The sequence below is a fragment of the Tachysurus fulvidraco genome, chromosome 23 (genome assembly GCF_022655615.1).
Source record: "Tachysurus fulvidraco isolate hzauxx_2018 chromosome 23, HZAU_PFXX_2.0, whole genome shotgun sequence".
Classification (NCBI taxonomy): Eukaryota; Metazoa; Chordata; class Actinopteri; order Siluriformes; family Bagridae; genus Tachysurus; species Tachysurus fulvidraco.
Genome location: NC_062540.1, coordinates 15,842,207 through 15,865,085, shown reverse-complemented (window position 1 = coordinate 15,865,085; position 22,879 = coordinate 15,842,207). Strand labels below are relative to the sequence as shown.

The 22,879-nt window shown below is 37.8% G+C and overlaps 1 protein-coding gene across 2 annotated transcripts in view; it reads left to right on the top strand.

Moving 5' to 3' along the window:
• The window catches only part of pex14 (peroxisomal biogenesis factor 14), an 82,919-nt gene that overhangs the window by 24,205 nt on the left and 35,835 nt on the right, over positions 1 to 22,879 (top strand). For both annotated transcript variants that reach the window (XM_027170362.2, XM_027170361.2), the window contains exon 3: positions 10,081 to 10,165. In XM_027170362.2, the coding sequence (XP_027026163.2) occupies positions 10,081 to 10,165 (85 nt within the window). The remainder of the gene's footprint in view (positions 1 to 10,080; positions 10,166 to 22,879) is intronic.

Sequence of the window (22,879 nt, the reverse complement as noted above, 5' to 3'; positions counted from 1 at the left end):
CACACACACACACACGCACACACACGCGCTCAGTCAGGTGTCATTTCTCTTCACCGTTCCCAGGAGGGTCTGTGTGCTTGCTAAAGGTCAGTTTAACAGGAAAAGATGACATAATTAGAAGGATGTTTAGCCTTGTTCTTTGAAACGATTAAAAACACCATTTAGAGGCTCAGCCAGTTAGCAGATGGAAGGAATTTTAATTTGATAAAAAATCCACTGTCTTTTTTTTGGAAACAAGCGCTCTCTGCACTGAAAGCTTGCTAGACGGCGTCTCTGTTACGGAGTCGTCCGGTTAATTAATATTGAAAGTCAGCTATCCTCCCTTCCCTTCTCCGCCCCCTACCCTTATCCCTACCCCCCAAGGCCCCCCCCCCCCCAGCTCACTCCTCCCTCACTGACTCTCCTTTAACCTATGTTTTGGAGGAATTTGAGACCTCGCTAACACAATTGTACCTGTCTCTATTAGCCTTTTATTATATCAAGGCTGCTTCTGCACAAATGTACAGGGCAATTTGGAATGAATTGATTCACACCAAGTCTGGATAGCAAGAGCTGATAACGATTTCCTTTTAGCTTCCCTTATCGTTTCCTTTTAGCATTGCCCCCCTCCCAATCTAACCGTCAGCTCTGGTGTCCTCTCTGAACCAGGCGTAATCGCTGACCTAAGCTTACATCCCTTACATCAAGACCACCTTCTCAGATCAAGTTTCTTATTTTTATTACTTTACATTTAAACAGCTATAGTGAAAGAGCACATATATGTACAGTATATACTGGGGTGGGTGGGTGTGGGTGTGTGTGCGGGGGGGGGGGTGTGTTTCATTGTGTACCGTCTTGTCTTCTTATTCTCTTCTCTTTCCATCTTTACAGCGTATTTTACTTTATATTTATTAATGTTTAAAATTTTTTGGTCTGTGCATTTTATTAAAAAAAACTTTTTTAATAACTTCTTTTGTTTTTATTTTGATCTACAACAACTCTGAATACTGCAGTTATTATCCAAAAAAAAAATGAACGATGCTATTATTTTTATTATTATTAGTATTGAGGTTAAAATTGTAATATATTAGAACGTCAAATTTTAATATATAATAAGAAATGCAGTATGATAAATAAATAATAAATATTATTGCAATTATTAAAAAAAAATCTTATGATGTATATATTTGAACCTTTTATTTGTATATCGTGCATTTAATAACTATTGCTCAAACACTTCAAACTGCTACATGTATGAATGGTGAAAATTAATTATTAGTTATTAATGTGTTATAAACAAAGAGATAATAATAATAATAATAATAATAATAATAATAACAATAATTATAATAATTCTGTTTAAATAAGTAAACTCTTAACACCATGTTACCCAAATAATTTATGATTGATGGTGCAAGTGCTACATTTTAAAATCTTTCCCTAATGATATTTATTTATTTATTTATTTATTTGGTAGCCTCGGTATCCGCCTCCGTTCAGTTGCGCTTGCTCCAGAAGAACTCTATAACTCTTTAACAGGAAGTTGTTCCTTTTCCTCTGTGGTAGTTAGATGGCAGCATTTCTAAACAAAATGGCCCTTTTCCCAAGTTTATAAATCACTTTTTGTACGTTAGAACGGCTAAACTTCATACACTGTCTCTGGAAGGAGGAAGAGCTAAAAAGAAATCACAAGAACCTTCATCAAACTTACACGTTCCAGTCACCGACACCGAACGAATACGATCTTCCCGCAGGAGATGTTGTCTTAAATTTTTTTAAAAAAATGTAGGCAAGAGTTTATATATATGTTTAACTTAAGTCTGAAAAATACAATCTATAATAATATCTATATTTCACAGGTATTAATTAACCCACTTTTAGTACTTTTTGTGTTTTGTTTTTTTGTTTGAGAAGTAGCTAAATAAAAGCAATATTTCATCTTCTAAAGAGCAAGATACGGTTTTATTGTTTCGTTTGTTTCAATTCACCTGCTCAATTCATGTGACTCCATGTCTTTTTTTTTTTTAAAGAACTCTACTTGTTTTAATATTTTTTAACACACAATTTGTTGATGCGTATTTGACACTTTTTGCTTTTATTGATTTAAAACGAAAGAGATATTTTAGATTTTAAAGCGTTACGTTTCCAAAACAGACTGTTTTACATGAACGTGTTAGTATTGTCAGTAAAAGTACTAGGTGTCGAATTTGTTCAGTTGATTTCTATTCAGTGCTTTGTGCTTTCTGGTTTTTATGTCATTTTTAAGGCATCTTTGCATTTCACTATGTTTCTGTATGAACACACAGTACAGTATATTTCCACTCTTTATTTATTGACATTTCATCAGGACAGTAAACTGATCAGCAAACAAATTGTTCTTGTCCTGTACAAATCAAACCCTAAACCTTTGGTACTGTGTGTAGTAATAAAGAACTAACACTTTGTAAAACAATGGATTTTATTTGTAATAATAATAATAATAATAATAATAATAATAATAATAATAATAATAATAATCATATTTAGATTAACTTGTATGATGATGATGATATTATTATTATTATTATTATTATTATTATTATTATTATTATTATTAATAATAGTAGTAATAAAAATTACTATAATAATAATAATAAAAATTAACATGTATAAATAAAGATTAACATGTATAATAGTAGTAGTAATAATAATAATAATCAGCATTATTGCCTTTCTGTATATTTTTTGTGTATCTGTATATTGTAATTAAGTTAAACTTTTGTCATAATTTATTTATTTTGGACTGAAGTCAAACCATAAAAATCAATGATGCCTATGAACACAGAAATCTTTTAAAATATAAAACAATTACAGAAAATCAAAGAGTAATAAAAAAAAAGGTAAATGATGAGGATATCGGTACAAAGAAAATGCAAGAAAAACATTAAAATTTACAGCACTGTAATAAAAGAAGCCACAATAAGCAGCAGGTTTAATGTAAATAACATAGAGAGTGTCAGAGAGGTGGACAAATGAGTTTATTATGGCTTTGAGCAGATTAAAGCTGCTGTATAGGACGAACGTGCGTTTCTAATAATGTAATGTAATAATACGTGACTTACTAGTTAGCTAGTTAAGTGCGTTAGTACAGACTCAGTAGCACATCATGTTTGGAAACTTGACCTCAAAACATTTTTGACTGCAAGCTTCAGTGGCTCTCGTGTCATGTCTCTGCAAGCTAATTAACTAGATCGGCTGATGCGTGGGGATTTCGGAAACTAGCATCAAGCGCATCACATGACCGCAACGTGTTTAACGTTATGAGCAAATTGAAAGCTTTTGTTTGTCATTAAAAAGTACAAACTAGTACCCTACACTACTTACTGCCCCGGCGTGCTGAGTTCTACGTTATACATTTTTATATAAATATAAAATTAAGCAGTACTCTTCAGATTCTCTGCTATACAAGGTGTAAAAAAAAAAACAACAAAAAACCAAACAAAGCTCACTCGGTCCTCCGTATGCTCAGCGGTGAGGTCACATCTCAATCCATCAATCCCCAATATGATGTAGTGTACACTGTCAATAAATAAGTTGATTTTATGTAAAAGCGCCAGAACAGGCGTGTAAAAGAAACAAGGGAGAGCACGGCAGGTCAGATGTCATTAGGATGAGGGATAACACTTCTTCCTCCGAATTTAAGGGAAGTGTGAGAGGGGGGAAAGTGCTCTATTAAAGCCTTGTCCAATCCAAACTCAATAAGATGGCTGTATGATTTGTGAGACTTGCTCCAGTCATCAGGCTCACCGTGGCATTGCTGTCTCCAGGCATGCCGCTTAAACGCTGCTCGCCTTCTGTGATTGAGTTTTCGCCACTTTTTAAGTTGCGCCCTGACACTTGATCATTTATCTCATTTGTAAAGATTATTGGTTAGAACACAGAGCACTTTCAGTGCATTAGCAATTTTAGCCTTACAAGAAACACTAGAAAATAATGGTTATTAACAAAGAGTATTTACTGGTATTCAGCAAAGCAACATGCAGCCACCTTTTTAATTTAGGTTAATATTTGGCCTGCCAAAGCAAATGTGCCTTGTACTGACTTAGAGTGATGCAGCTCTCCGGCTTAAAAGCACAATTGTGTGCTACTACCTTACACTACAGCGAGGGTGATCTATACGTCAATAACTAGACAAGACTAAAATCTGCGCAATGTGGTTATAATTGATTGAGATGTCTGAGTGGAACTTGCATAAAGCAGCTATGTCATCTGCAAAGAAAAGCACTTTTCTTCTCCCTGTAGATCACGCACAACACTCAGGGAAAATAAATGGACATCTGCCTTATTTGTAATCCCACTTCGAGGTTCATCTCTTAGGCGAGCGTTTGCAAGAACGCCAGAACGCGTCCAGCAGCGGAAGTCATAAAAGCGGGCGTAGACCTCGCTGCGTTTCCGCTGACCCACGTGCGGTCAGGATAGAAGTGTTGGTGTGTAACTGTGTTAAGAAAAATGTGAAATGATTCTAAGTGTTTGTTTGTGTGTGTGTGTGTGTGTGTGTGTGTGTGTGTGTGTGTGTGTGTGTGTGTGTGTGTGTGTTAAGATATAAGATAAGACACTTTATTCATTTCAGATGGGACTTTTAGTGCTTTAGTAACAGTATGAGAGACAATAGACAGAAGAGATAATATAACAAAGAGATGCTTCAAATACAACATTATAAAAAAATGTGCATAAAATACATAAGAAAATATACAGTACATTAATATAGTTTTATGTACAGGTTGGAACAGCGTGATGATGTCTTAGGGATTCAGAGAAGTGATTGAAAGTTTTGTACCTGTTAGACCAAACAGAAAGACAATGGAAGCTCATGGAGTTTGTTTGTTTATTTATTTATTTATTTATTTTTTGTTATATATACAGTATGTCATAGATGGCTCATTTTATTTTTTTTATATATTTATTTTTGATATTTTTTTCAATACTGATATTGAAACCTTGAGTATCAGAGGCTACAGATCCTCATCTGATATTATTATTAATAATTTTAGATTTTTAGAGAAATTTTTTTAATATTTTTTTTTTTTTAAGCCTGAAGCGCTTCACTATTTCACACAAAAATCACGTAAAATATAAATTTCATACAATTGATCCAAGAAAATTTTTTAGAAACTATTTTTAGTTTTGGAAATACACTTTTTTTTTTTTGGTTCTAAATTATTTGTTCCAGACGACGAAATGCGATCCAGCTTCTTTTTTTTGTTGTTGTTTATTTGTTGTTTTGTCGGTGTGGATATCGGAGTATCGTCTCTATGAGATCTCTATGGTGTATTGTATGCATGGCGGTCTGGGAAAACCCGTCATGTAACGAAATTTAGAAATAACTACTGATTTTCTTGAATTTAACTACATTTCTCGTAGCTGTACATAAAGTTATTCCATTTTAAAATCCCCCAAAAGTGATCTTGGAAATTTCATTTCCACGTCTATAACACGACCGATTATCATCATCATCGTCGTCGTCGCAGTCACTCGGCATAATGGCTGATTCATTCAGTTGGTTTTGTTCTGTTGACTGAATTTCTTGTTTTGAATGTTTTTTAGGTCACTCAAACATTTAAGTTGCCAGTCTGATGTGCGTGTGAGCGTGGTTGACGTGAGACAAAGGCACAGGAGTATCGCAGACATAGTTTTGCAGGACTGCGCTGGCTGTGAGGAGTGAGAGCTCACTTAGCAGCGTGGCTGAAGCAAGCGTGTGTGTGTGTGTGTGTGTGTGTGTGTGTGTGTGTGTGTGTGTGTGTGTGTGTGTGTGTGTGTGTTAAAGCGGCGGCTGCGTACACAGCGTGACCTCTGCAGACTGACCCAAAAACAAAGTGAGAAAGCAGCCTAAACAAAAACATTTCCAAGCGCTGTTGTTAAAATAAGATCTAAATGTTTTTTGTTTTTGGCAATTTTGCAGAATTCAGGCCATCAACTGAAGGGTTTCCCCAGATCACCACACACACACACACACACACACACACACCACATGAATGAAGAAATTGAATCATTTTAGTGTTTAATACACACACACACACACGCACACACACTCAGTCTCCAATTTCTCTCTCTCTCTCTCTCTCTCTCTCTTTCTTTTTTCTTGCTTGCTTTTTCTTTCTTTCTTTCTTTTTTCTCTCTTTCTTTTTTCTCTCTTTCTCTCTTTATCTTTCTCTCTTTCTCTCTTTCTCTCTTTCTCTCTCTCTCTCTCTCTCTCTCTCTCTCTCTCTCTCTCTCTCTCTCTCTCTCTCTCTCTCTCACTATGTCCCTGTCTCTCACACCTGACCCCCCCTTTTAACTTTTCACTTTTGAGTCATTTCAGACTTCATTTCACATTCGAAACCTCTTTGAAGGTGATCTTTTGAATGTACACACCTCTTTTTGTGTTTTTACTGCAACTGTTTTTGCTCAAACTTCATTTCTTTTTAAATCACACACACTGTAAGCCAGGGTCAGTGTTGAGGTGACGGTGTTTAACCAGCTTACACTGCAGAGAGTTTGTAAAAGAACACGCTATTAAATCACATGCAGTCAGATGTGAGGCTGAAAAAAAGACGAGGAATTTCTGGATCTGCTCTTATTTTTCATTTTACATAAGAAACGCTGTGATGGATAAACGCCGCAATTACTGCAGCTGTGTAAGGTTATTATTTGCTTTGCTGTACGAGATCCCAGTACAATCTTGGCTAACAGACATTTTCTTGTCAGATGACAAGGGAAAATAAAAATTAAAATTAAAAAATAAAAATTTCTGATCACTTCATTATTTATCACAATCTGGGTTTGTAACAGAAAGATTTTCTTGTAAAATAGTAGTAATGTTTTGTAAATGTGAAATGATTCCCTGGGTCCTAGTACACCCCGTGTAAATGGAATCCTGGGTTATCTTGTTTTAATGTTTCACACTGCTCCTGCTTCACCCAGGATTAAAGGTGGGGTGTACGATGTTTGAAAGCCAATGTTGACATTTGAAATCACTAAAACAATCACGCCCCTAACCCAAGTGGGTGTCACCCCTGTTTTGATAGCTCCGCCCCACACATACATACGTAACCCAGGCAACTATTATGGTGGAACCTGCTGGGGCAGCTGGCCAAGGGGATATTTTTCATCAGTAAATGAACTCAATGACTGTGTTACTATAGTAATACAGGTCAAATGTGTTTTTGTAGTACTGTGTGTTGTACCGTGAAAGGTTCAGCTCCGTTTCACGCAGAAGACGACACCTAGAACCCGAGGCAGAGTTAAAGGCAGGTATCCACGATATCAATGTTTCAATCGCTTTCTGCTAATGTCACACATGTGCACTGAACACTCTCTCTGACGCATATTGACAAGACACGCCTCTTTCTGCCAATTGGCTACACGTTTGTTTTGTTTGTCGGCCCGACTCGGTTTTCTGAAGCAGTTTTCAAACATCGTGCGCCCCACCATTAATGATCAGTCCCGCATCTTACTAATCTGACCTTTCATCCTTGTACATTCCTGTCTTAAGCGTCTCGTTTGCATTTTCTTGCAGCACTTGTCCAGCTACTGATTGGAAGGCCAAGACCAACAAGCTGCCACTGCTAGGCCCTCGAGCAAGACCATAAACTAATTCCATTGCTCATTGGTGTAAATGACATTATACAGGATTTGACTTTCTGTACTTGAGCATCGTTATCTTTCTCAGCTTTCTAATTAAGTTTGTTCTTTAGTTAACCAGGCCTTCGTCGATCTCCAGCTTCCTTTGTGTCAGTAAGTTCCTTAAATACTCAAGCTGGATCATCCAGTCTGGTCCGTCTGAACGCTTTTCTGAGCATAACTGTAACAATAAAACTTTCTCCTTTCCGCTCCAGTTGACTTCTTTTCCGTCGACACTTGACGATAATTTATATTATGTTTCAACTACTGTTTACACAACATAGAGTCTGATTGTGTGTCTATTGCCAACCGTCTAACAGTTTAACACTGCACTTGTTTCACACCCGACACATTTGCCACTGCAGTTCGGAGGTTAATACTGCTTCAAAACAGGGTTTCATAACCTGGTTAAAAGTCGTGGTAACTTCTCTTCTAAATTACCAGTGTGTGAGCACGGTGTGAAGAAGAGACGAGGAAGTCGAGTTTGGAGCTGGGTGAAAGTGCACAGCATGTAATGACTGCTGTTCGAGGTCAGCTAGAGGTAAAAAGATGGTAATGTTGTGTTGAATAAAGGGAGAAAATCTGTATATCTAAATAATAATTTGCACAAAAATTTGTTAACCTAGCTTTTGGTGGATTTGAGACAAACGTCATAGCCGTGATCGCACCGAGGGCAAAAAAAAAACTTTCTTTAGTCAGAGTTGCTCTCTGTGGTGAAGATGTCACTTTATATGTTTTAAAAAAAGCTTTAATTCCTGTTCTCTCAACATATTTCTGCAAACTCCTGTGTAGGATGTGTGCAATTTTCCATCGCAAGACACCACGATAAACGATTTAATATTGTGCAGAATCAACAGGAAAATGTAAAAAAAATCGCTTAAAAAAATAGTGATTTAAAAAAAATAATTTATATTTGATATCTCTACTTCTCTAATGTCGTCCGAGTTGAACTTTTCAATTTACTTTCACATTAATAAACGTTCTTTATTTAGCATGGCAGTAAGCGAGAGTGCATGAGATGGAGAAAGGGGGCGGGGCTTCCTGAAAGTGTCAGTTAATAAATAAGAGTTCGGTACACCCACGCGGAGCTATAATATTGCGTAGGATGACGATTTCGTGATGACACGCGCACCTAGCTTTTGTGAAAGAGTACGATTCGGTTTTCAAAGAAACGTTTTCCCCCGATATTCAACCTCGTGAAAATTTCCCACAAATCACTAAACATGCTGTAGAAATAATACTTAACTGAATTTGGTGTAATACTTTGCTAATAGCCCAAAAGCTCAAAAATCAAGCTCTGCCCCTGTAACGTAAATTAAAACAGAAATCGATATTACAGCTTTTGATGGGGAAACCGCGTCGCTGCCTCTCTGTGTCTTTATTTGTTTTTGAAGAGTTATGTTCATGACTCGCCTCGCCTTCGCCGTCCTACGTCGTCCCCGGCCCTATTTTCAAAATGCAATTCTTTTGGATTGAAACAGGTCTTTAGTATATGCAATGCATTACCTAAAATGAATTACACAGACAGTGTGCTCAATCACTTTTTATCTTTTGCCCGCTTAAAGAAAAAGAAGAGTAATCAAAACCTTTCAACCTATTAGAGGGATGACTTTTACAATTGAATCACGGGGACCACAGGTGCGATAACGAGAGCGCTCGGCTCGGAGCTGGAGTGTGCGCTTCCACCTACCTCCAGATGTTATTTCATGTTTATCTGTTCTTTAAAAGCTGCACTCCGGAGGGCCCCCGCCTCTGCCCCCCCACTTCAAATTCGTGTCGTAATGGCGTTTAAGGAAGGAGGCGGTTTTTTTAATTCTTGCAGAAAGCATGCTAAAGTGGCAAATTAAGGGGCATCTCGAAGGAAAACAGGATGGAATCGATCAACACCCCACTGCACTTACAAGTACATATGTCCTGATATTTAATTTTCTAGTGCATTAACACATGGTCATTACAACATGCAGCCTCAGTTATTTAATCATAATGCATTTTCTTCTTAAAGAAACGCTGAAGTTTTCAGGCAGGTATTCAGCAGTTATTAGATACAGATGAGCACTTCAGCATTAAGTATAGATTTTCAGTCCCTGCTCACTTAAGGCTTGGAGTTTGTCTTAAAGAGGATAATGGCAAATTAAAGTCCATACCCCATTTATTCAGCAAACCTTGATGGGATAATTTTATAACTGCTGATTCACTCGTTTCCTAGATTTATCTCTAAAGTGGTTTGGTGGTCTAGCCTCCATATACTTACTGTGCAGGCGAGTTTCTCTAAGGTTCCTGCTCTTGGCTGATGATATACCGCGGAGCAGGAGACGTGCACAGTAATTGCCCATGGAAGAATTATTCCACCTCTTATTTGTAATGAGCTTTTGAGCGTGCCATTTGCTGAAGACTACTGTAGGTTACTTGACACTTATGATTTTTTTTTCTCCTGCTTCTTCTTTTTTTAATACTCTTTCTCAGATCGCTACAGCGGTGAAGTTCTTGCAGAACCCCAAAGTTCGTCAGAGTCCCTTGGCTACCAGAAAAGCCTTCTTAAAGAAAAAAGGTGAGTGGGTAATAATACAGGAGGAACAAGAACCCGTAGACAAAAAATGCTAATCGTCTGAGGCCACTTGCTTTTAGTGAGGTTGTGGGTTGAGGACAGGGTGAAAGGTCAGCGCCATAGCTGAAGGCCCTCCTGATGGGTCAAGTAGGGTTCGATTATTATTTTTTATTTTTTATTTTTTTTCCCTTTTCATAGACCTCAACGCTGTCAGCGAGGTGGATAAATGACCTACGAGTTGTGACACATCTTTGGAATGCAGAAAATTAATATTGACAAACTCTCCTGTACTTTCAGTCCAATTGTCAATTATGTGGCCTCCCAGCATTTTAAGGCTTTTACTTAATTTAGCTGTTATCATAAATATTAAAGGCCTGGAATCCTTCGGAACATTTTATCGACCACAAGATTAGTGTGGTGTGAGCACAAATTTGCATTCGCTCTAAATTCAGGGTTGTTTATCAATATGCGCGTGTGATGTATGCCACACAATGCATCAAACCATGATTCATTAATCTGTGTTCTGAATTAAAACAGGAGACATGACACTAATTGTGCTTTGACAGGATTTTAGAATTTTAAGAACGATTGCCAAATAAAAAAACAGGCTGCCGCTCTTTAGAGATGCGCATTGTGCAACAAAAAGGGACTCGTTTCATTTCCTTTATAGGAAATATTAATCATAAGTGTTATATTGTTATGACTCTCATGGTACTAAACCCACTACCTCAGCTTGATCTTACACACTGCACACTTTATATTCTTTATGCACAAAAATGCCACTTGATTACACGCATGCACTTTATTTATAACGGTTATTTGTCTTTCTGTATATTTCTAGCCTTGTATTTCACCAATAACTGTTTCGGTTCATTTGCTGGATTTTTAAAAAAATTTTTAATCTATTTATTTTTGCATTCCTTCCCTTACATTTATCGTATTTTATTTGACCCCATTTTCATTTTTTAAAAAATATTATTCTATGTTGTTTTATTTTATTGTATTTATTTGATTGGGGGGATAACCCCCCCCATTTATTTATTTATTTATTTTTAATTATTATTATTATTTTTTATTATTATTATTTATTATTTTTATTATTTAAAAAAAAAAAATAATATGGACAGTTGACCCAGGTATGATTATTTACATGACCAATAAAATAATTTAAATTGGAATATAACATATAGATGCAGTTTTTCATTGCAATGCATTGGGAAGTAATAGCTCAGTGGTTACTGATCGGATGGTTGTGAGTTTGAATCCCAGGTCCACCAAGTTTTTAAATGAGATAAAATAAGAGCGAATGCCAAAATGCCGTAAATGTAAAATGTAAATTTTTACCCTCCATAATATAGTAACAATGAGGTGTTATACAGGAGATCTAAAACATGATGGAATATGAAAACGGTCAACAATCACCATGTGGATGAGCAGCAGCATCAGTAACAAATATGGGTTTCACAATTATAGACTTTGACTTAAAATATGAAGCTAGTCAGATGAAGCAAAGGGGATTTCATCTGATCACCTTTAAAAGAAAATAAACAATAAGTGCAGCTTCTTAGGGGTCTGTTTCTGTTTGCAGGAATTTTTTTTTGCACTTATAATTTTTTTGTTTGCAGGAAATGTTTGTTGTGTGGAATTTTTTTGCTTACAGGAATTTTGTTTTGCAGTAATTTTTTGTTTGCAGTTATTAGGAGTTTTTGTTTGCAGATTTTTTTTTTTTTGCTTGAAATTATAATTTTTTTGTTTGCAGTAATATTTTGCTTGCTGGAATTTTTGCTTACATAATTTTTTTTGTTTGCAGGAATTTTTGGTTTGCCGTTATTAGGAGTTTATTGTTTCTTTGTTTGCAGGTATTTTGCACTGAATAAAACATTGCTTAGACATACCATCACAGTCGCAGTCCTGCTGTTGTTCACTACCCCACTCTTGCTCAGTGACTTAATATCAATTTATGTGATTTTGACTCTGACCAATGAGAGAGAAAACGTCTGGTTACGTTTAAAAATGACAGGAGAATAAAGCCGTTTCATATTAAATATGTCAAAAAAGTACGAACAGTTCTCATTTTTTATGCTGGTAGCTTTGGTGTAAAATATTTTCTTTGGCATTAAACCAGCACTTTGTCCACATCTGAGACGTTTATCCTCCACATCACTAATCATTTTTTTCATGACATCTAGCTTTATGTTTCTTGTTCTATCATACTGTAGATTAGAGCATCTTCCTGAAACTGTGTGTGTGTGTGTGTGTGTGTGTGTGTGTGTGTGTGTGTGTGTGTGTGTGTGTGTGTGTGTGTGTGTGTGTGTGTGTGTGTGTGTGTGTGTGTGTGACTAATTAATCCAGAAAGCAGAGATTTGGACTCAGTCAGTGCCAGAAGGCTTAAAAGCTGCATATGCAGGCAAGTTAACATGAGACTAAATCTATATTTGCAGACTGGTCTTGCTCTCATCATGAAGCTCTTATGACTTATATATACATAGTGCCCTTAGAATTTCCCCTCATCGGTGCATCTCTTTAGCAGCAGACTGTTTTTATTTATAATTCATTGCACCTGGCGTTATGTTAATACTGAATGATAACTTCTTCATTTCTTTCTAATGCTTTGTGTTTTCAAGTCCAACTTTTTTTTTCTTCATATAGTTCCTTCCATTTTTGTGTTCATAGAGTGGAACTAGATCATCGTAACGGAAATAAACAAACGGACCTCACCTTCATTTCCATTTCAGAGTACGCTGCTACAAGATAGTCCTCGCGAACATGTCAAAAAAATTTATTTCCACCCCAAACAAAACGGCGGATAGACGTGAATCTGATTGTATAGGTATTCTGAACTCTCAGATATTATTAACTGACACTTCCTGGAAGCCCGGCCCCCTTCCCCCATTCCACATTAATAATATTTCTCCCAGCGTTCTCCTCTTAATTCAGTTTTCCCTGCTCGAACGTTGTGGACCCGTTGTCTGTCAAGGTAAATGGAGATTGTTGAAGTGAAATAGAGTTTATCGGCGTATAGCTGTATCCCAAATCGCATACTTGTGCACTATTCTGCCAATAGGAAAAAGGCTAGAAATTTCTTTCTTTCTTTCTTTCTTTCTTTCTTTCTTTCTTTCTTTCTTTCTTTCTTTCTTTCTTTCTTTCTTTCTTTCTTTCTTTCTTTCTTTCTTTCTTTCTATCTATCTTCCTTCCTTCCTTCCTTCCTTCCCTTCCCTTCCTCTCTTTCCTCCCAACCTTCGTGTCCCAGCTACAACATGATACAACATTCCCTGGAGCAGAGAGGGTTGGGTCAAGGGCCCAACAGTGGTAGCTTGGGCGTGAACCCTGATCTTCTGATCAACAGCGTGGGTCATTATCCACTTGAGACATCATCGTCCGATTTGAACCACCAGCACGTCTAATAATACTAATGATGATGATAAAAGGACAAGACATCTTGACTGGCATATGTGTGTTGTCATGGTAACCACCAGGCACTTGGAAGTGGTGTAGTTGTTCTCTAACAACCGAACTTGCAAACTTTCCTAGTGTGTGTTTCAATTAAAACAGCTTCGACCCCAACCCCCACCACCACCACCTACTGTCTTTTAAATACTACTAATGCACATCACATCCAAATAAAGAGAATCCACAAGTTTTTTTTTGTTTTGTTTTTTTAGCCAGGTTCCTCACAGTTCTCCACCTGGTTTAGCTTGTGTCCACAAGCGTGATATCGGGCTTGTTGGATAATCAGAACCGTAAATTTTGCCCAGCTTCACCCTTACTCTCAGCAATTTAGTGCCACTAGACATATTTTGACTTCACTGAATTAAATTCCCAGAGCAATGTGTCCCTGGGGTGTGCTCGGGCTCCTGTAGATCTATGTATGTGGATAGACTCGGCCACATGATGTCAAGTTAATAATGTTGTAAATATGTATATTTATTTTTATTTTCGCCAGAAACTCTTCTAGTGATACACGCATTATTTCTAGACTGCGTTATGAACTTAACACGGCTTCTAATAATTTGACTTCTCAATTTTATTTTTTCATTCATTTATTTGTTTGTTTGTTTGTTTGTTTGTTTGTTTTGTGCCATTGTATTAATTTATTGCTATTTTTTAATTAATTTATCAATTTTTTTGATAATGTTTGTTTTATTTTATATTTATTTTATAAATTCTATATTCATTCAATCAATACATTTTTTGGAATGCCGTCTCTTTAACAATCTACCACTCGTGCCAGCTGTAGCATGATAAATAAGGTTGTGTGTTATTGACCGTCTTTAATTCTGCGTTCACACACGCAGCGACTCGTTTATTCACAACGAGGGCCGCCGGCATCTGGCAACATCAGCGACAGCGACTATTAGCGACTACATGTGGGCGTGTCCACATCGGCGACTTGACAAAGCTGTGAAAAGTTGAACTTCATGCAAATACGGAGTGACTCGTTGCAGCGAATACCAATGAGCGTGAAGACAGATCGCATGTGATCCATGTCTAATAGCTCACACTGCTTCTCCTTCGTCTCATATGATCATATGATGTGTTTATTCACTCCATATATAAATCCCAGATTCTCCCTCCAGTATCGTTTTATATCATTTTAAATTTAAAACTTTGAATGCCACTCGCTGATGAACATTGTTATTATGGCAACCAGTACTAGGATAGGCAGTGATAAAATGACTGTATGTGGGGAACGTAGCTTAGGCATCAAATCCCAGACAGCGGTCATGGTCAGAAAGTATTTTAATTGATTAATCAGGGGATACATTAACGTTTCTAGCCTCTAGGATTGTTTTTTTTTTTTTTTACTAGTCTGAGACTTTTTTTTTTTAATCCTTATGATGTTTTGACATTTCTCTGACGTTTGTTCTTATTTCAGTTACTTATACAATGTTAATGGCATGAAGTCTCATTACACTACGCTCAGCAATAATTGTGCTACAGTAATATGTGAGCAACATGTATGAACTTGTTTGTGTTTAAAGTCAAGTTTAAACTTGGATAGTAGAAAATATTTGAAGTGCATTGAGAGAGGGCTAGAAAACACCTACTGAACCTATTCTCACAGACTCTGGTCAGTACTGAGTACTCGGAGTACTGAATGATGTAGACCAGAGCCTTTGTTACAACATGTTCATTCATCAACTTCCCCGTTCATTCATTCATTCACATAAAACTGTAGGATTTTAATGTGGCACTGTTTATTTTAGGCACATGAACATCCAGGGAGCAAAAAAAAAGATCAAATCCTGTAATCGGTCTTGTTTATTAGAAAACTGTTTTATCTTGTATTTGGGCAAATTAATTTCCTATTCCGTGTTAAAATAGAAAAATAAACCAAATATAAGATTATTCAACCTGTTTCTTGTTGCTAATTTCAAGCAGTAGGTTAGTAGATTTTATTGCTTCTTTCTAGGTGTAAGTGGTTAAAATGAGCAAAATCATCTGCCAATAGGAAAAAGGCTAGAAATGTCTTTCTTTCTTTCTTTCTTTCTTTCTTTCTTTCTTTCTTTCTTTCTTTCTTTCTTTCTTCATTCCTTCATTCCTTCATTCCTCCCTCCCTTGCCTCCCAACCTTCCTCTCTCCCTTCCTTCCTTTCCTCCTTTCTTTCTTTTCTTCCTTCCTTCCCTTCTTCTCTTCCCTTCCTCTCCTTCCTTCCTTCCTTCCTTCCTTCCTTCCTTCCTTCCCTTCTTTCCTTCCCTTACCTTCCTCCCTTTCCTCCCAACCTTCCTTCCCTTCCCTTCTTTTCTTCCCTTACCTTTCTCCCTTTCCTTCCTTCCTTCCTTCCTTCCTTCCTTCCTTCCTTGCCTCCCTATCTCCCAACCTTCCTCCCTCCCTTCCTTCCTTTCTTCCTTTTTTTCTTTTCTTCCTTTCTTTCTGTCCTGCTGCAGCGTCCCAAACTACCTCAGTCAAGTCCCACCTTTGGTGTAGACACCTTGGTGTGTGAGAGTTTTTCACTTCAAATGTGTCTCATCTGTTTAGAGTTTCTGGCTTTAGTTAAAAGTGTCAAAACTACAGAACTTTAACCAGCATTAACTACTTACTCTGTGCGTAATTTTAAAATCTATCTCTCACATAATAAAAATGGTATAATATTTAGTTAGGTGAATAACCCTGGTGAAGGTCAACTGGACAGCATGAATAAACCTGTATACAGAGGAATCGTGACAGCACACAGAGCCCTGTTTTTTATTTTTTTATTTTTTTGTAGGTGGTTTTTTTTGCCCCTTTTCGATTGCGAACGTAATTCATCCTGATCCCAATGTCATGATGTCGCAGCAACCCCCCGTGTGCCGATGTGTAGATCAACAGCGTTAACCTTGATTTGTTTTGGTTAAGGACGTTTCTACCGAGAGTTATGTCTTTGAATAGCGCCCGCCGTACTCGTCTGTAAATTTGCATGTTGTGGAAAATGGCCTTGTGTCAGCAAAGAGCCATTTCTAGCGCGCCTCACCTTGAACAATGTAATTATGTCACAACGTCGTATCACTTTAAAAGCAACTTGTGCAATTTGAAGGCTTGGGAGCGAGGGAGACTAATCTGGAGGCAAAGTGCTGAGTAATCTTAAGCCAATTTCACTTTATTAAATTTCACACAAATTTTCCTTTTTTTTTTTCTTTCCCTTGTCAGAACCCCACTGAGTTCACAGAAGCAGCTCCAACATAAGAACTCCTCTTCTGCACAGTTGCCTTTTTTAAAAAAAAAAAATTTTATTATGGGATTTGTCATTTTTTAGCTGAGAGGTAAGGTCTGATTTAAAAAAATCAAAAATGAACATATTTCATATTAAAACATGCCTTAAATCCACTCGTATAAATCAGAGCTATGAGGGTGACCTTTAATTTGGTCTGTTTATAGCTAATACCCATTAATTAGGGTTCGGGTTATACCAAGGTCATGGTTCGAAGCTCTAAACACACCATTTATAAACATACCGTTCTGTTTAACCACAGAGTAAGTTCTCGCTTTGATATTCATCTTAATTATGTATGGTACGTAAATTTTCGTGCACGCTCGCCAATAACTTAATGCTTTTTTTTTCCCAGTGTGTTCCTAGGAGTAAGATGTGCATCATTTAATTTGATGATACGGGGAAATTAATAGCTGTGATTTGAGAAAAACCAGAAATCGGTTACTACTATTTTTTTTTTTTTTTTTTTTAGTGTCAGATTATGTTTTTATTTGGGCTTTGTGCTGCAGCTCACTTATAAAAGGGTATAAACTTCTGTTTCCTATCCAATATCCTGCACTGCGCCGTGTCTATAAAAAAGATTAAATAAGGAAAAAAATTGGCTGACCTCCGGAGAACCCCTCCATAACCCACTCCAACTCAATCACATCCCCAAAACAACAGCATGTGTCCATCTTAATTTTCCAATACAGTTTAATGTCATATTTATGTAAATATTTTCCGATTTTGCTGTGTATTAGCGAGGAGAAATGTCAGCGCTCACATAAAATAAAACAATAGCATCGCATGCTGGAGTGGGATTTAAATTGGATTCCTGCAGCAGGCAGCGCAACTGATGAAGAGGAAAACAGGCAGCGCTTTGATTACATGTTGCAGGATCTTTACACAATAATCTCTCCTCCACATGTTATTTACATGCACTCTAATGCTTGATCTGTGCTGAGACACGCCAAGCTGTTCTCTCATTTGTTGTTGCTGATTGGTCTGAGAGTCTGAATAGAAATGCGCAGGCTGATGCTCTATACTCGACTCTAGTTACAGGAAATGACACTACTTTTTTAGATTCATATAAAATCAGCCTAATATTGTGTAGGTCCGTAAAACAGCCCTGAGCCGTCGAGACCTGGACTCCACAAGACCTCCGAAATGTGTCTTTTTGTCTTAGCAGGTAGGTTTGGACTCTGATGTCTGCTGCTCTTGCAGCCCAGCCACAGAAATGTGATGTTTTACTGTATGTCATCATTTTCTGTGAAAGTTTTTTTTTTTTTTTTTTTTTTGTGTAAAAAACCAAAGCCTGGTGTAGACTTCTCTGGCCAGAACTGCTTACTGGATTTTCACACCCTTCAGTGTAAACTCTAGAAACTGTTATGTGTGAAATTCCCAGGAGATCAGCCGTTTCTTAAATACTCAAACCAGCCTTTCTGGCAGCAACAAGCTTAGGGTTAGGGTTGGGTATCATAAATCGACTGAAGCGCTTGTCTGCATTATTTTTTTTTTTTCATTGCTGCTACAAGATTTGTGGAGGTCTAGTGGTTAAGGTGCTGGACTACCAGTCAGAAGGTTGTGGGATCAAGTCCCACGTCCACCAGGCTGCCACCGCTGGGACCCTGAGCAAGACCCTTAACCCTCAATTGCTCAGTTGTATAAAATGCGATGAAAATGTAAGCCGCTCTGAATAAGGGCGTCTGCTAAGTGCTTGAAATGTAAATGTAAGATCATCTGATTGGATAAATGCGTAAATGAATTGTGATAAACCGACTAGTGAATGTACAATATATTTCTCACAAGTCTGTGGACACCTGTGTATCACACCCCTATGGGATTCTTCCCCAAGACGTTGCCATGAAATTAGAAGCAGAGAATTGACTTTGTACGAGTTGACGCATTACTATTTCCCCGGATTACTGAAACCAGATGGTTCAAACCTGCTCTAGCATGACAATGCCCCTGTGCACAAAGCAAGCTTCATGAAAACACTGTGTGGTAAATCTGTAGTAGAAGAACTCCAGTGTCCTGCTCAGAGCCCTGACTTCACTATAGACACGCTCACCTGACTGTCTGATCTCCTTTTAGGCGAATGAACTCAAAATCTCCATCTACACTCCAAAAGTGAGTTTAAAGCCTTCCTAGAATAGTTCAAAAATCAGGACTAAATCTGGAACGGAAGGTTCATCGAGCACATAAGCCGTGGTAGATACCCTGCATACAGTATACAGTATGTACTGTAAATACTTACTACAATGCTATGAATCTGCTATGAATATGGACACTCTGGGGTATCTTAAGTAGCAGTGAATTATGGCGTGTTTTTTGTATTATTGTACCGTAATAATGAAATATCTTTAATTCCTGGCCATAAGTCTTCCCTCTGTTCTTTTTTCGACTAAACATGTTTGGAGACAAATAACCTACATGCTGTGCATGGCGCTACTTTGGTGCTGCCTTCTAGTGTATAAGAAGAAGCTTTATAATAGATATTAAATGGAAATGTATAACAACAAAGAAATACCGATGACAATGAAATACTGTCTCGTGGGCTATTTATTACATTGTTACACTACGATGCATTAGCTACCCATTCAAACCAGTTAGCAAGGATTCCAGTTAACCAGAACATTTGACTCGGGCAATAAAATACTTCATCCATTGATCATTTGACCACCACTATAGAGGAAAATAGGAACGTAGCTGAGTTTTTTCCCCTGATAGAAAAGTTGCTAAAGTCCTTATTCTAGAGTTCTTCATCGTAGTTGTTTCATTATAGCAAAGGGTCATAAGGAACACAGGAGCACCGCTAGTGTAGTACTGCTCATGCTACACAGGGATGGATGTGACATGACATGACATACGGCTAAGTATGGTGACCCATACTCAGAATTCGTTCTCTGCATTTGACCCATCCAAAGTGCAGACACACCGTGAACACACACCCGGAGCAGTGGGTAGCCATTTATGCTGCGGCGCCCAGGGAGCTGTCGGGGGGTTCGGTGCCTTGCTCAAGGGCACCTCAGTCGTGGCCGGCCCGAGACTCGAACCCACAACCTTAGGATTACGAGTCAGACTCTCTAACCATTAGGCCACGATGATGTGGTTCGTCATCCTAGATATTAATAAGATGTTGTTTTGGTGTGGCGATGCCCCTCGCCTCTTGGACGTATTTGGGCCGGTGGTGGGGATGGAGGCGATTGATGCTGTTATAAATTACTCCACGGCGCCACCTAGTCCGGGTTCTCTGTCCTATTTTGTCATCAGCAGTTGGTGAGAAGATCTGTAAATAAGACTAGTCATGTAAACAAGCACATGTAGGAAAAAACACATAACGGCTTGTAGTGGGGGGGGGGATCATATTTAAAAATGCGAGTAATATTCACTCAAGGGCATCTTCCCGCAGGCTTCATAGGCTAATATAACACTTCGTTTTTATCCAGCCAAATATTTTAGTAAGCAGTTTTGTAATTGGCGAGTCGAGCTTGTACTTAACCTGTAAAGTCAAAAGCAGCAGAATTATCGCGCCATCACTTAAAAAAAAAAAAAGAATTCTACTAGCACTACAAATGATGATAAACAAATAAATAAATAAAGAGGCAAAACAGCCTGAAAAGCAGAGTCCAGAAAATAGAGCTGTAAATAATCGGACGAGCAATGGGTTTTCCTTTAAATAAATACCAATCAGGTTTATGTTGAAAGACAATAGAAAACGTAGCCCAGATATGCAGTTTACAGTATTTATAGCTGTAATATTGAGGTGCCACCACCGTAATTTCATGCCCCAATGAGAATGGCAAGGTCAAAGCAAATGCTTCAGCTGAGCATGTGCTAATACGGTGACTCATAAACAGGCTCTGTGTGTATCAGGTGCACCAAATAATACAGTATAATGAAATACAGAATAGCTTTCCATTATTGTTCTTTTTTTTTATGGTGTCATCATTAGATGTAATATATGGCTTAAAAAAAGTCATCTCCCAGTGGGTCGATTTGAAATAAAAGGGTCCAGGAGGTCGTTGTATGTGTTTTGGGAGCTGTAATAAATTTTTTTTTTTTTCTATCTTTTCGCATCCCTTCTCTTTTATATGTAAACCCCCCCCCACACACACACACACACCACCAGCCCTCACCTTGTTGTCTTTCTTTTCAAATAGGATCTCAAAGGCCTTTTTATTTGTCGTCCCATTTTCTTTGCAATAATGACATCACAGGCAAGCAAACAAGCTGACTGGGCTTAATTCGACAAGAAAAAGCGAACATGTTAATGAATTTGCCTGCATCTCATTTTGAGAACATGAAGCCTTTTGTATTTTCACTCCAGGTGCTATTTAAGAATACAAATGACGTGACGGATATGCGCGTGTTTGTTTATCGTGATTCTTTGGAAATGAAACTGAGCCCCTTATACATGCCAAGGTGAGTAGAGAAACTTCTCAGGAGGCCAAGTTTCTTCCTGGCTGGTCTGCAGGAGGTGATTTTGATCAGGCAGTGTGTATATATGTGTGTGTGTGTGTGTGTGTGTGTGTGTGTGTGTGTGTGTGTGTGTGTGTGTGTGTGTGTGTGTGGAGTGAGGGGTGTCTTTCTGCCTCATTCAATAGTCTGCCACCGTGCAGTCTACAGCGCTCAGATAAATGCTGAGCCCAGGGACACATTATTGCTTATTGGACAGCGCAGACTGACTGCACCAGCTCAGCACATGGCTGCAGCCACTTCCTGCCACTTGCACCACCACACAAGACAGGATGGCCAATATTTGCCTTCAATTATTCAACAATTTTCATGGCCATTTTAGTCTGTGAGACTAAACCAACCCAGCCTTCCGCCTCCCCCTCCCGTGCCTCAGCACGCGTTCGGCGCATTTTAAACTAATCTCCTCGTGCCTTTGACCTTAACCTGCAGATTTCTGCACGAGTGATAAAAGTGAGTAAATGGTCATTTTAATGAAAATGGTGGAGTTATAAATTTTACTCACTTAAACACTTCCTCTGGCAGGGGGGAATGAGTCCACAGCAATACACACACACACACACTTTTTCCCTTTTAGAAAATTAGGCCCAGAAACCATTTTCTTCTATTTTATTACTAGAAGACGTGTCTAGTGGTTACACTTAAGTAAATGTTGTTCTCCTTTCATGCTCGTAGACTAAATGCACTCAATTCTCTCGGTGTAGATTTTCAGGCTGGTTTGAGATGATCAAGTCAGCATAGAGTGCTGCAGGAAGGTCATATTTTTGTAGGCCAACCAGGAAGTGATCATCACCTGCTTATATCGATAAAAAGCCAATATGATCGTTCCACTGGCTTTTGGATTATTGCAGAAAATTAGCTTTCTGACCAACAAAAGTTTATGATCCTTACATGTTTTGTTTAAGATAATCTTCACAACAAAGAACACGACTTTTATGAATTTTGAAAGCTAAATACAAATAAAACGAGACTCTAGCAAACGAGTTTTCCTGTTCGGCGTGACGACGTAATGTTGCCGACAACCTCCACAATCCCATTTAGCCACTTGGTGGCAACCGTCTATTTCATAGACGTCAGAAATCGCGAGTGGGATATTACTGATGTGTGTTATGTTGGAGCATAAAATGTGAAAATATCTTGAGCTTGTGTTTGTTAACCACAGGATTTATTTCAGGCGTTTAACCAAAAACCCATTCCAAAAAAACAGACCCTCTTTTACGATGGGACTTTAAGTAATTTCTAGGTTTACAGTACAACACTTGATTACATCACAACAGTAAAGAAAAAAAGTACACCTAAAAAAAAAGAAGGTTGTTTATCTCCGGGAACTTACTACTATGTTATCTGAATTATTTAATTATATTTTGCTTACAGTGGCCCTGTGATTAAATACTAAAAGTATCAAGTTTCACTAACATCATTTTTGACTTTGCCAAAAATTCATTTTAAAACGTTTATTACATCACAACACTTGTGACTTCTTCATTCAGATGTTCAGATGGTGTTCATTTAATGTTTCTTCAAGATCCTTGATTAAGTCACTAACTCGAAGATGTGAGTTGAGGGGAAAAATG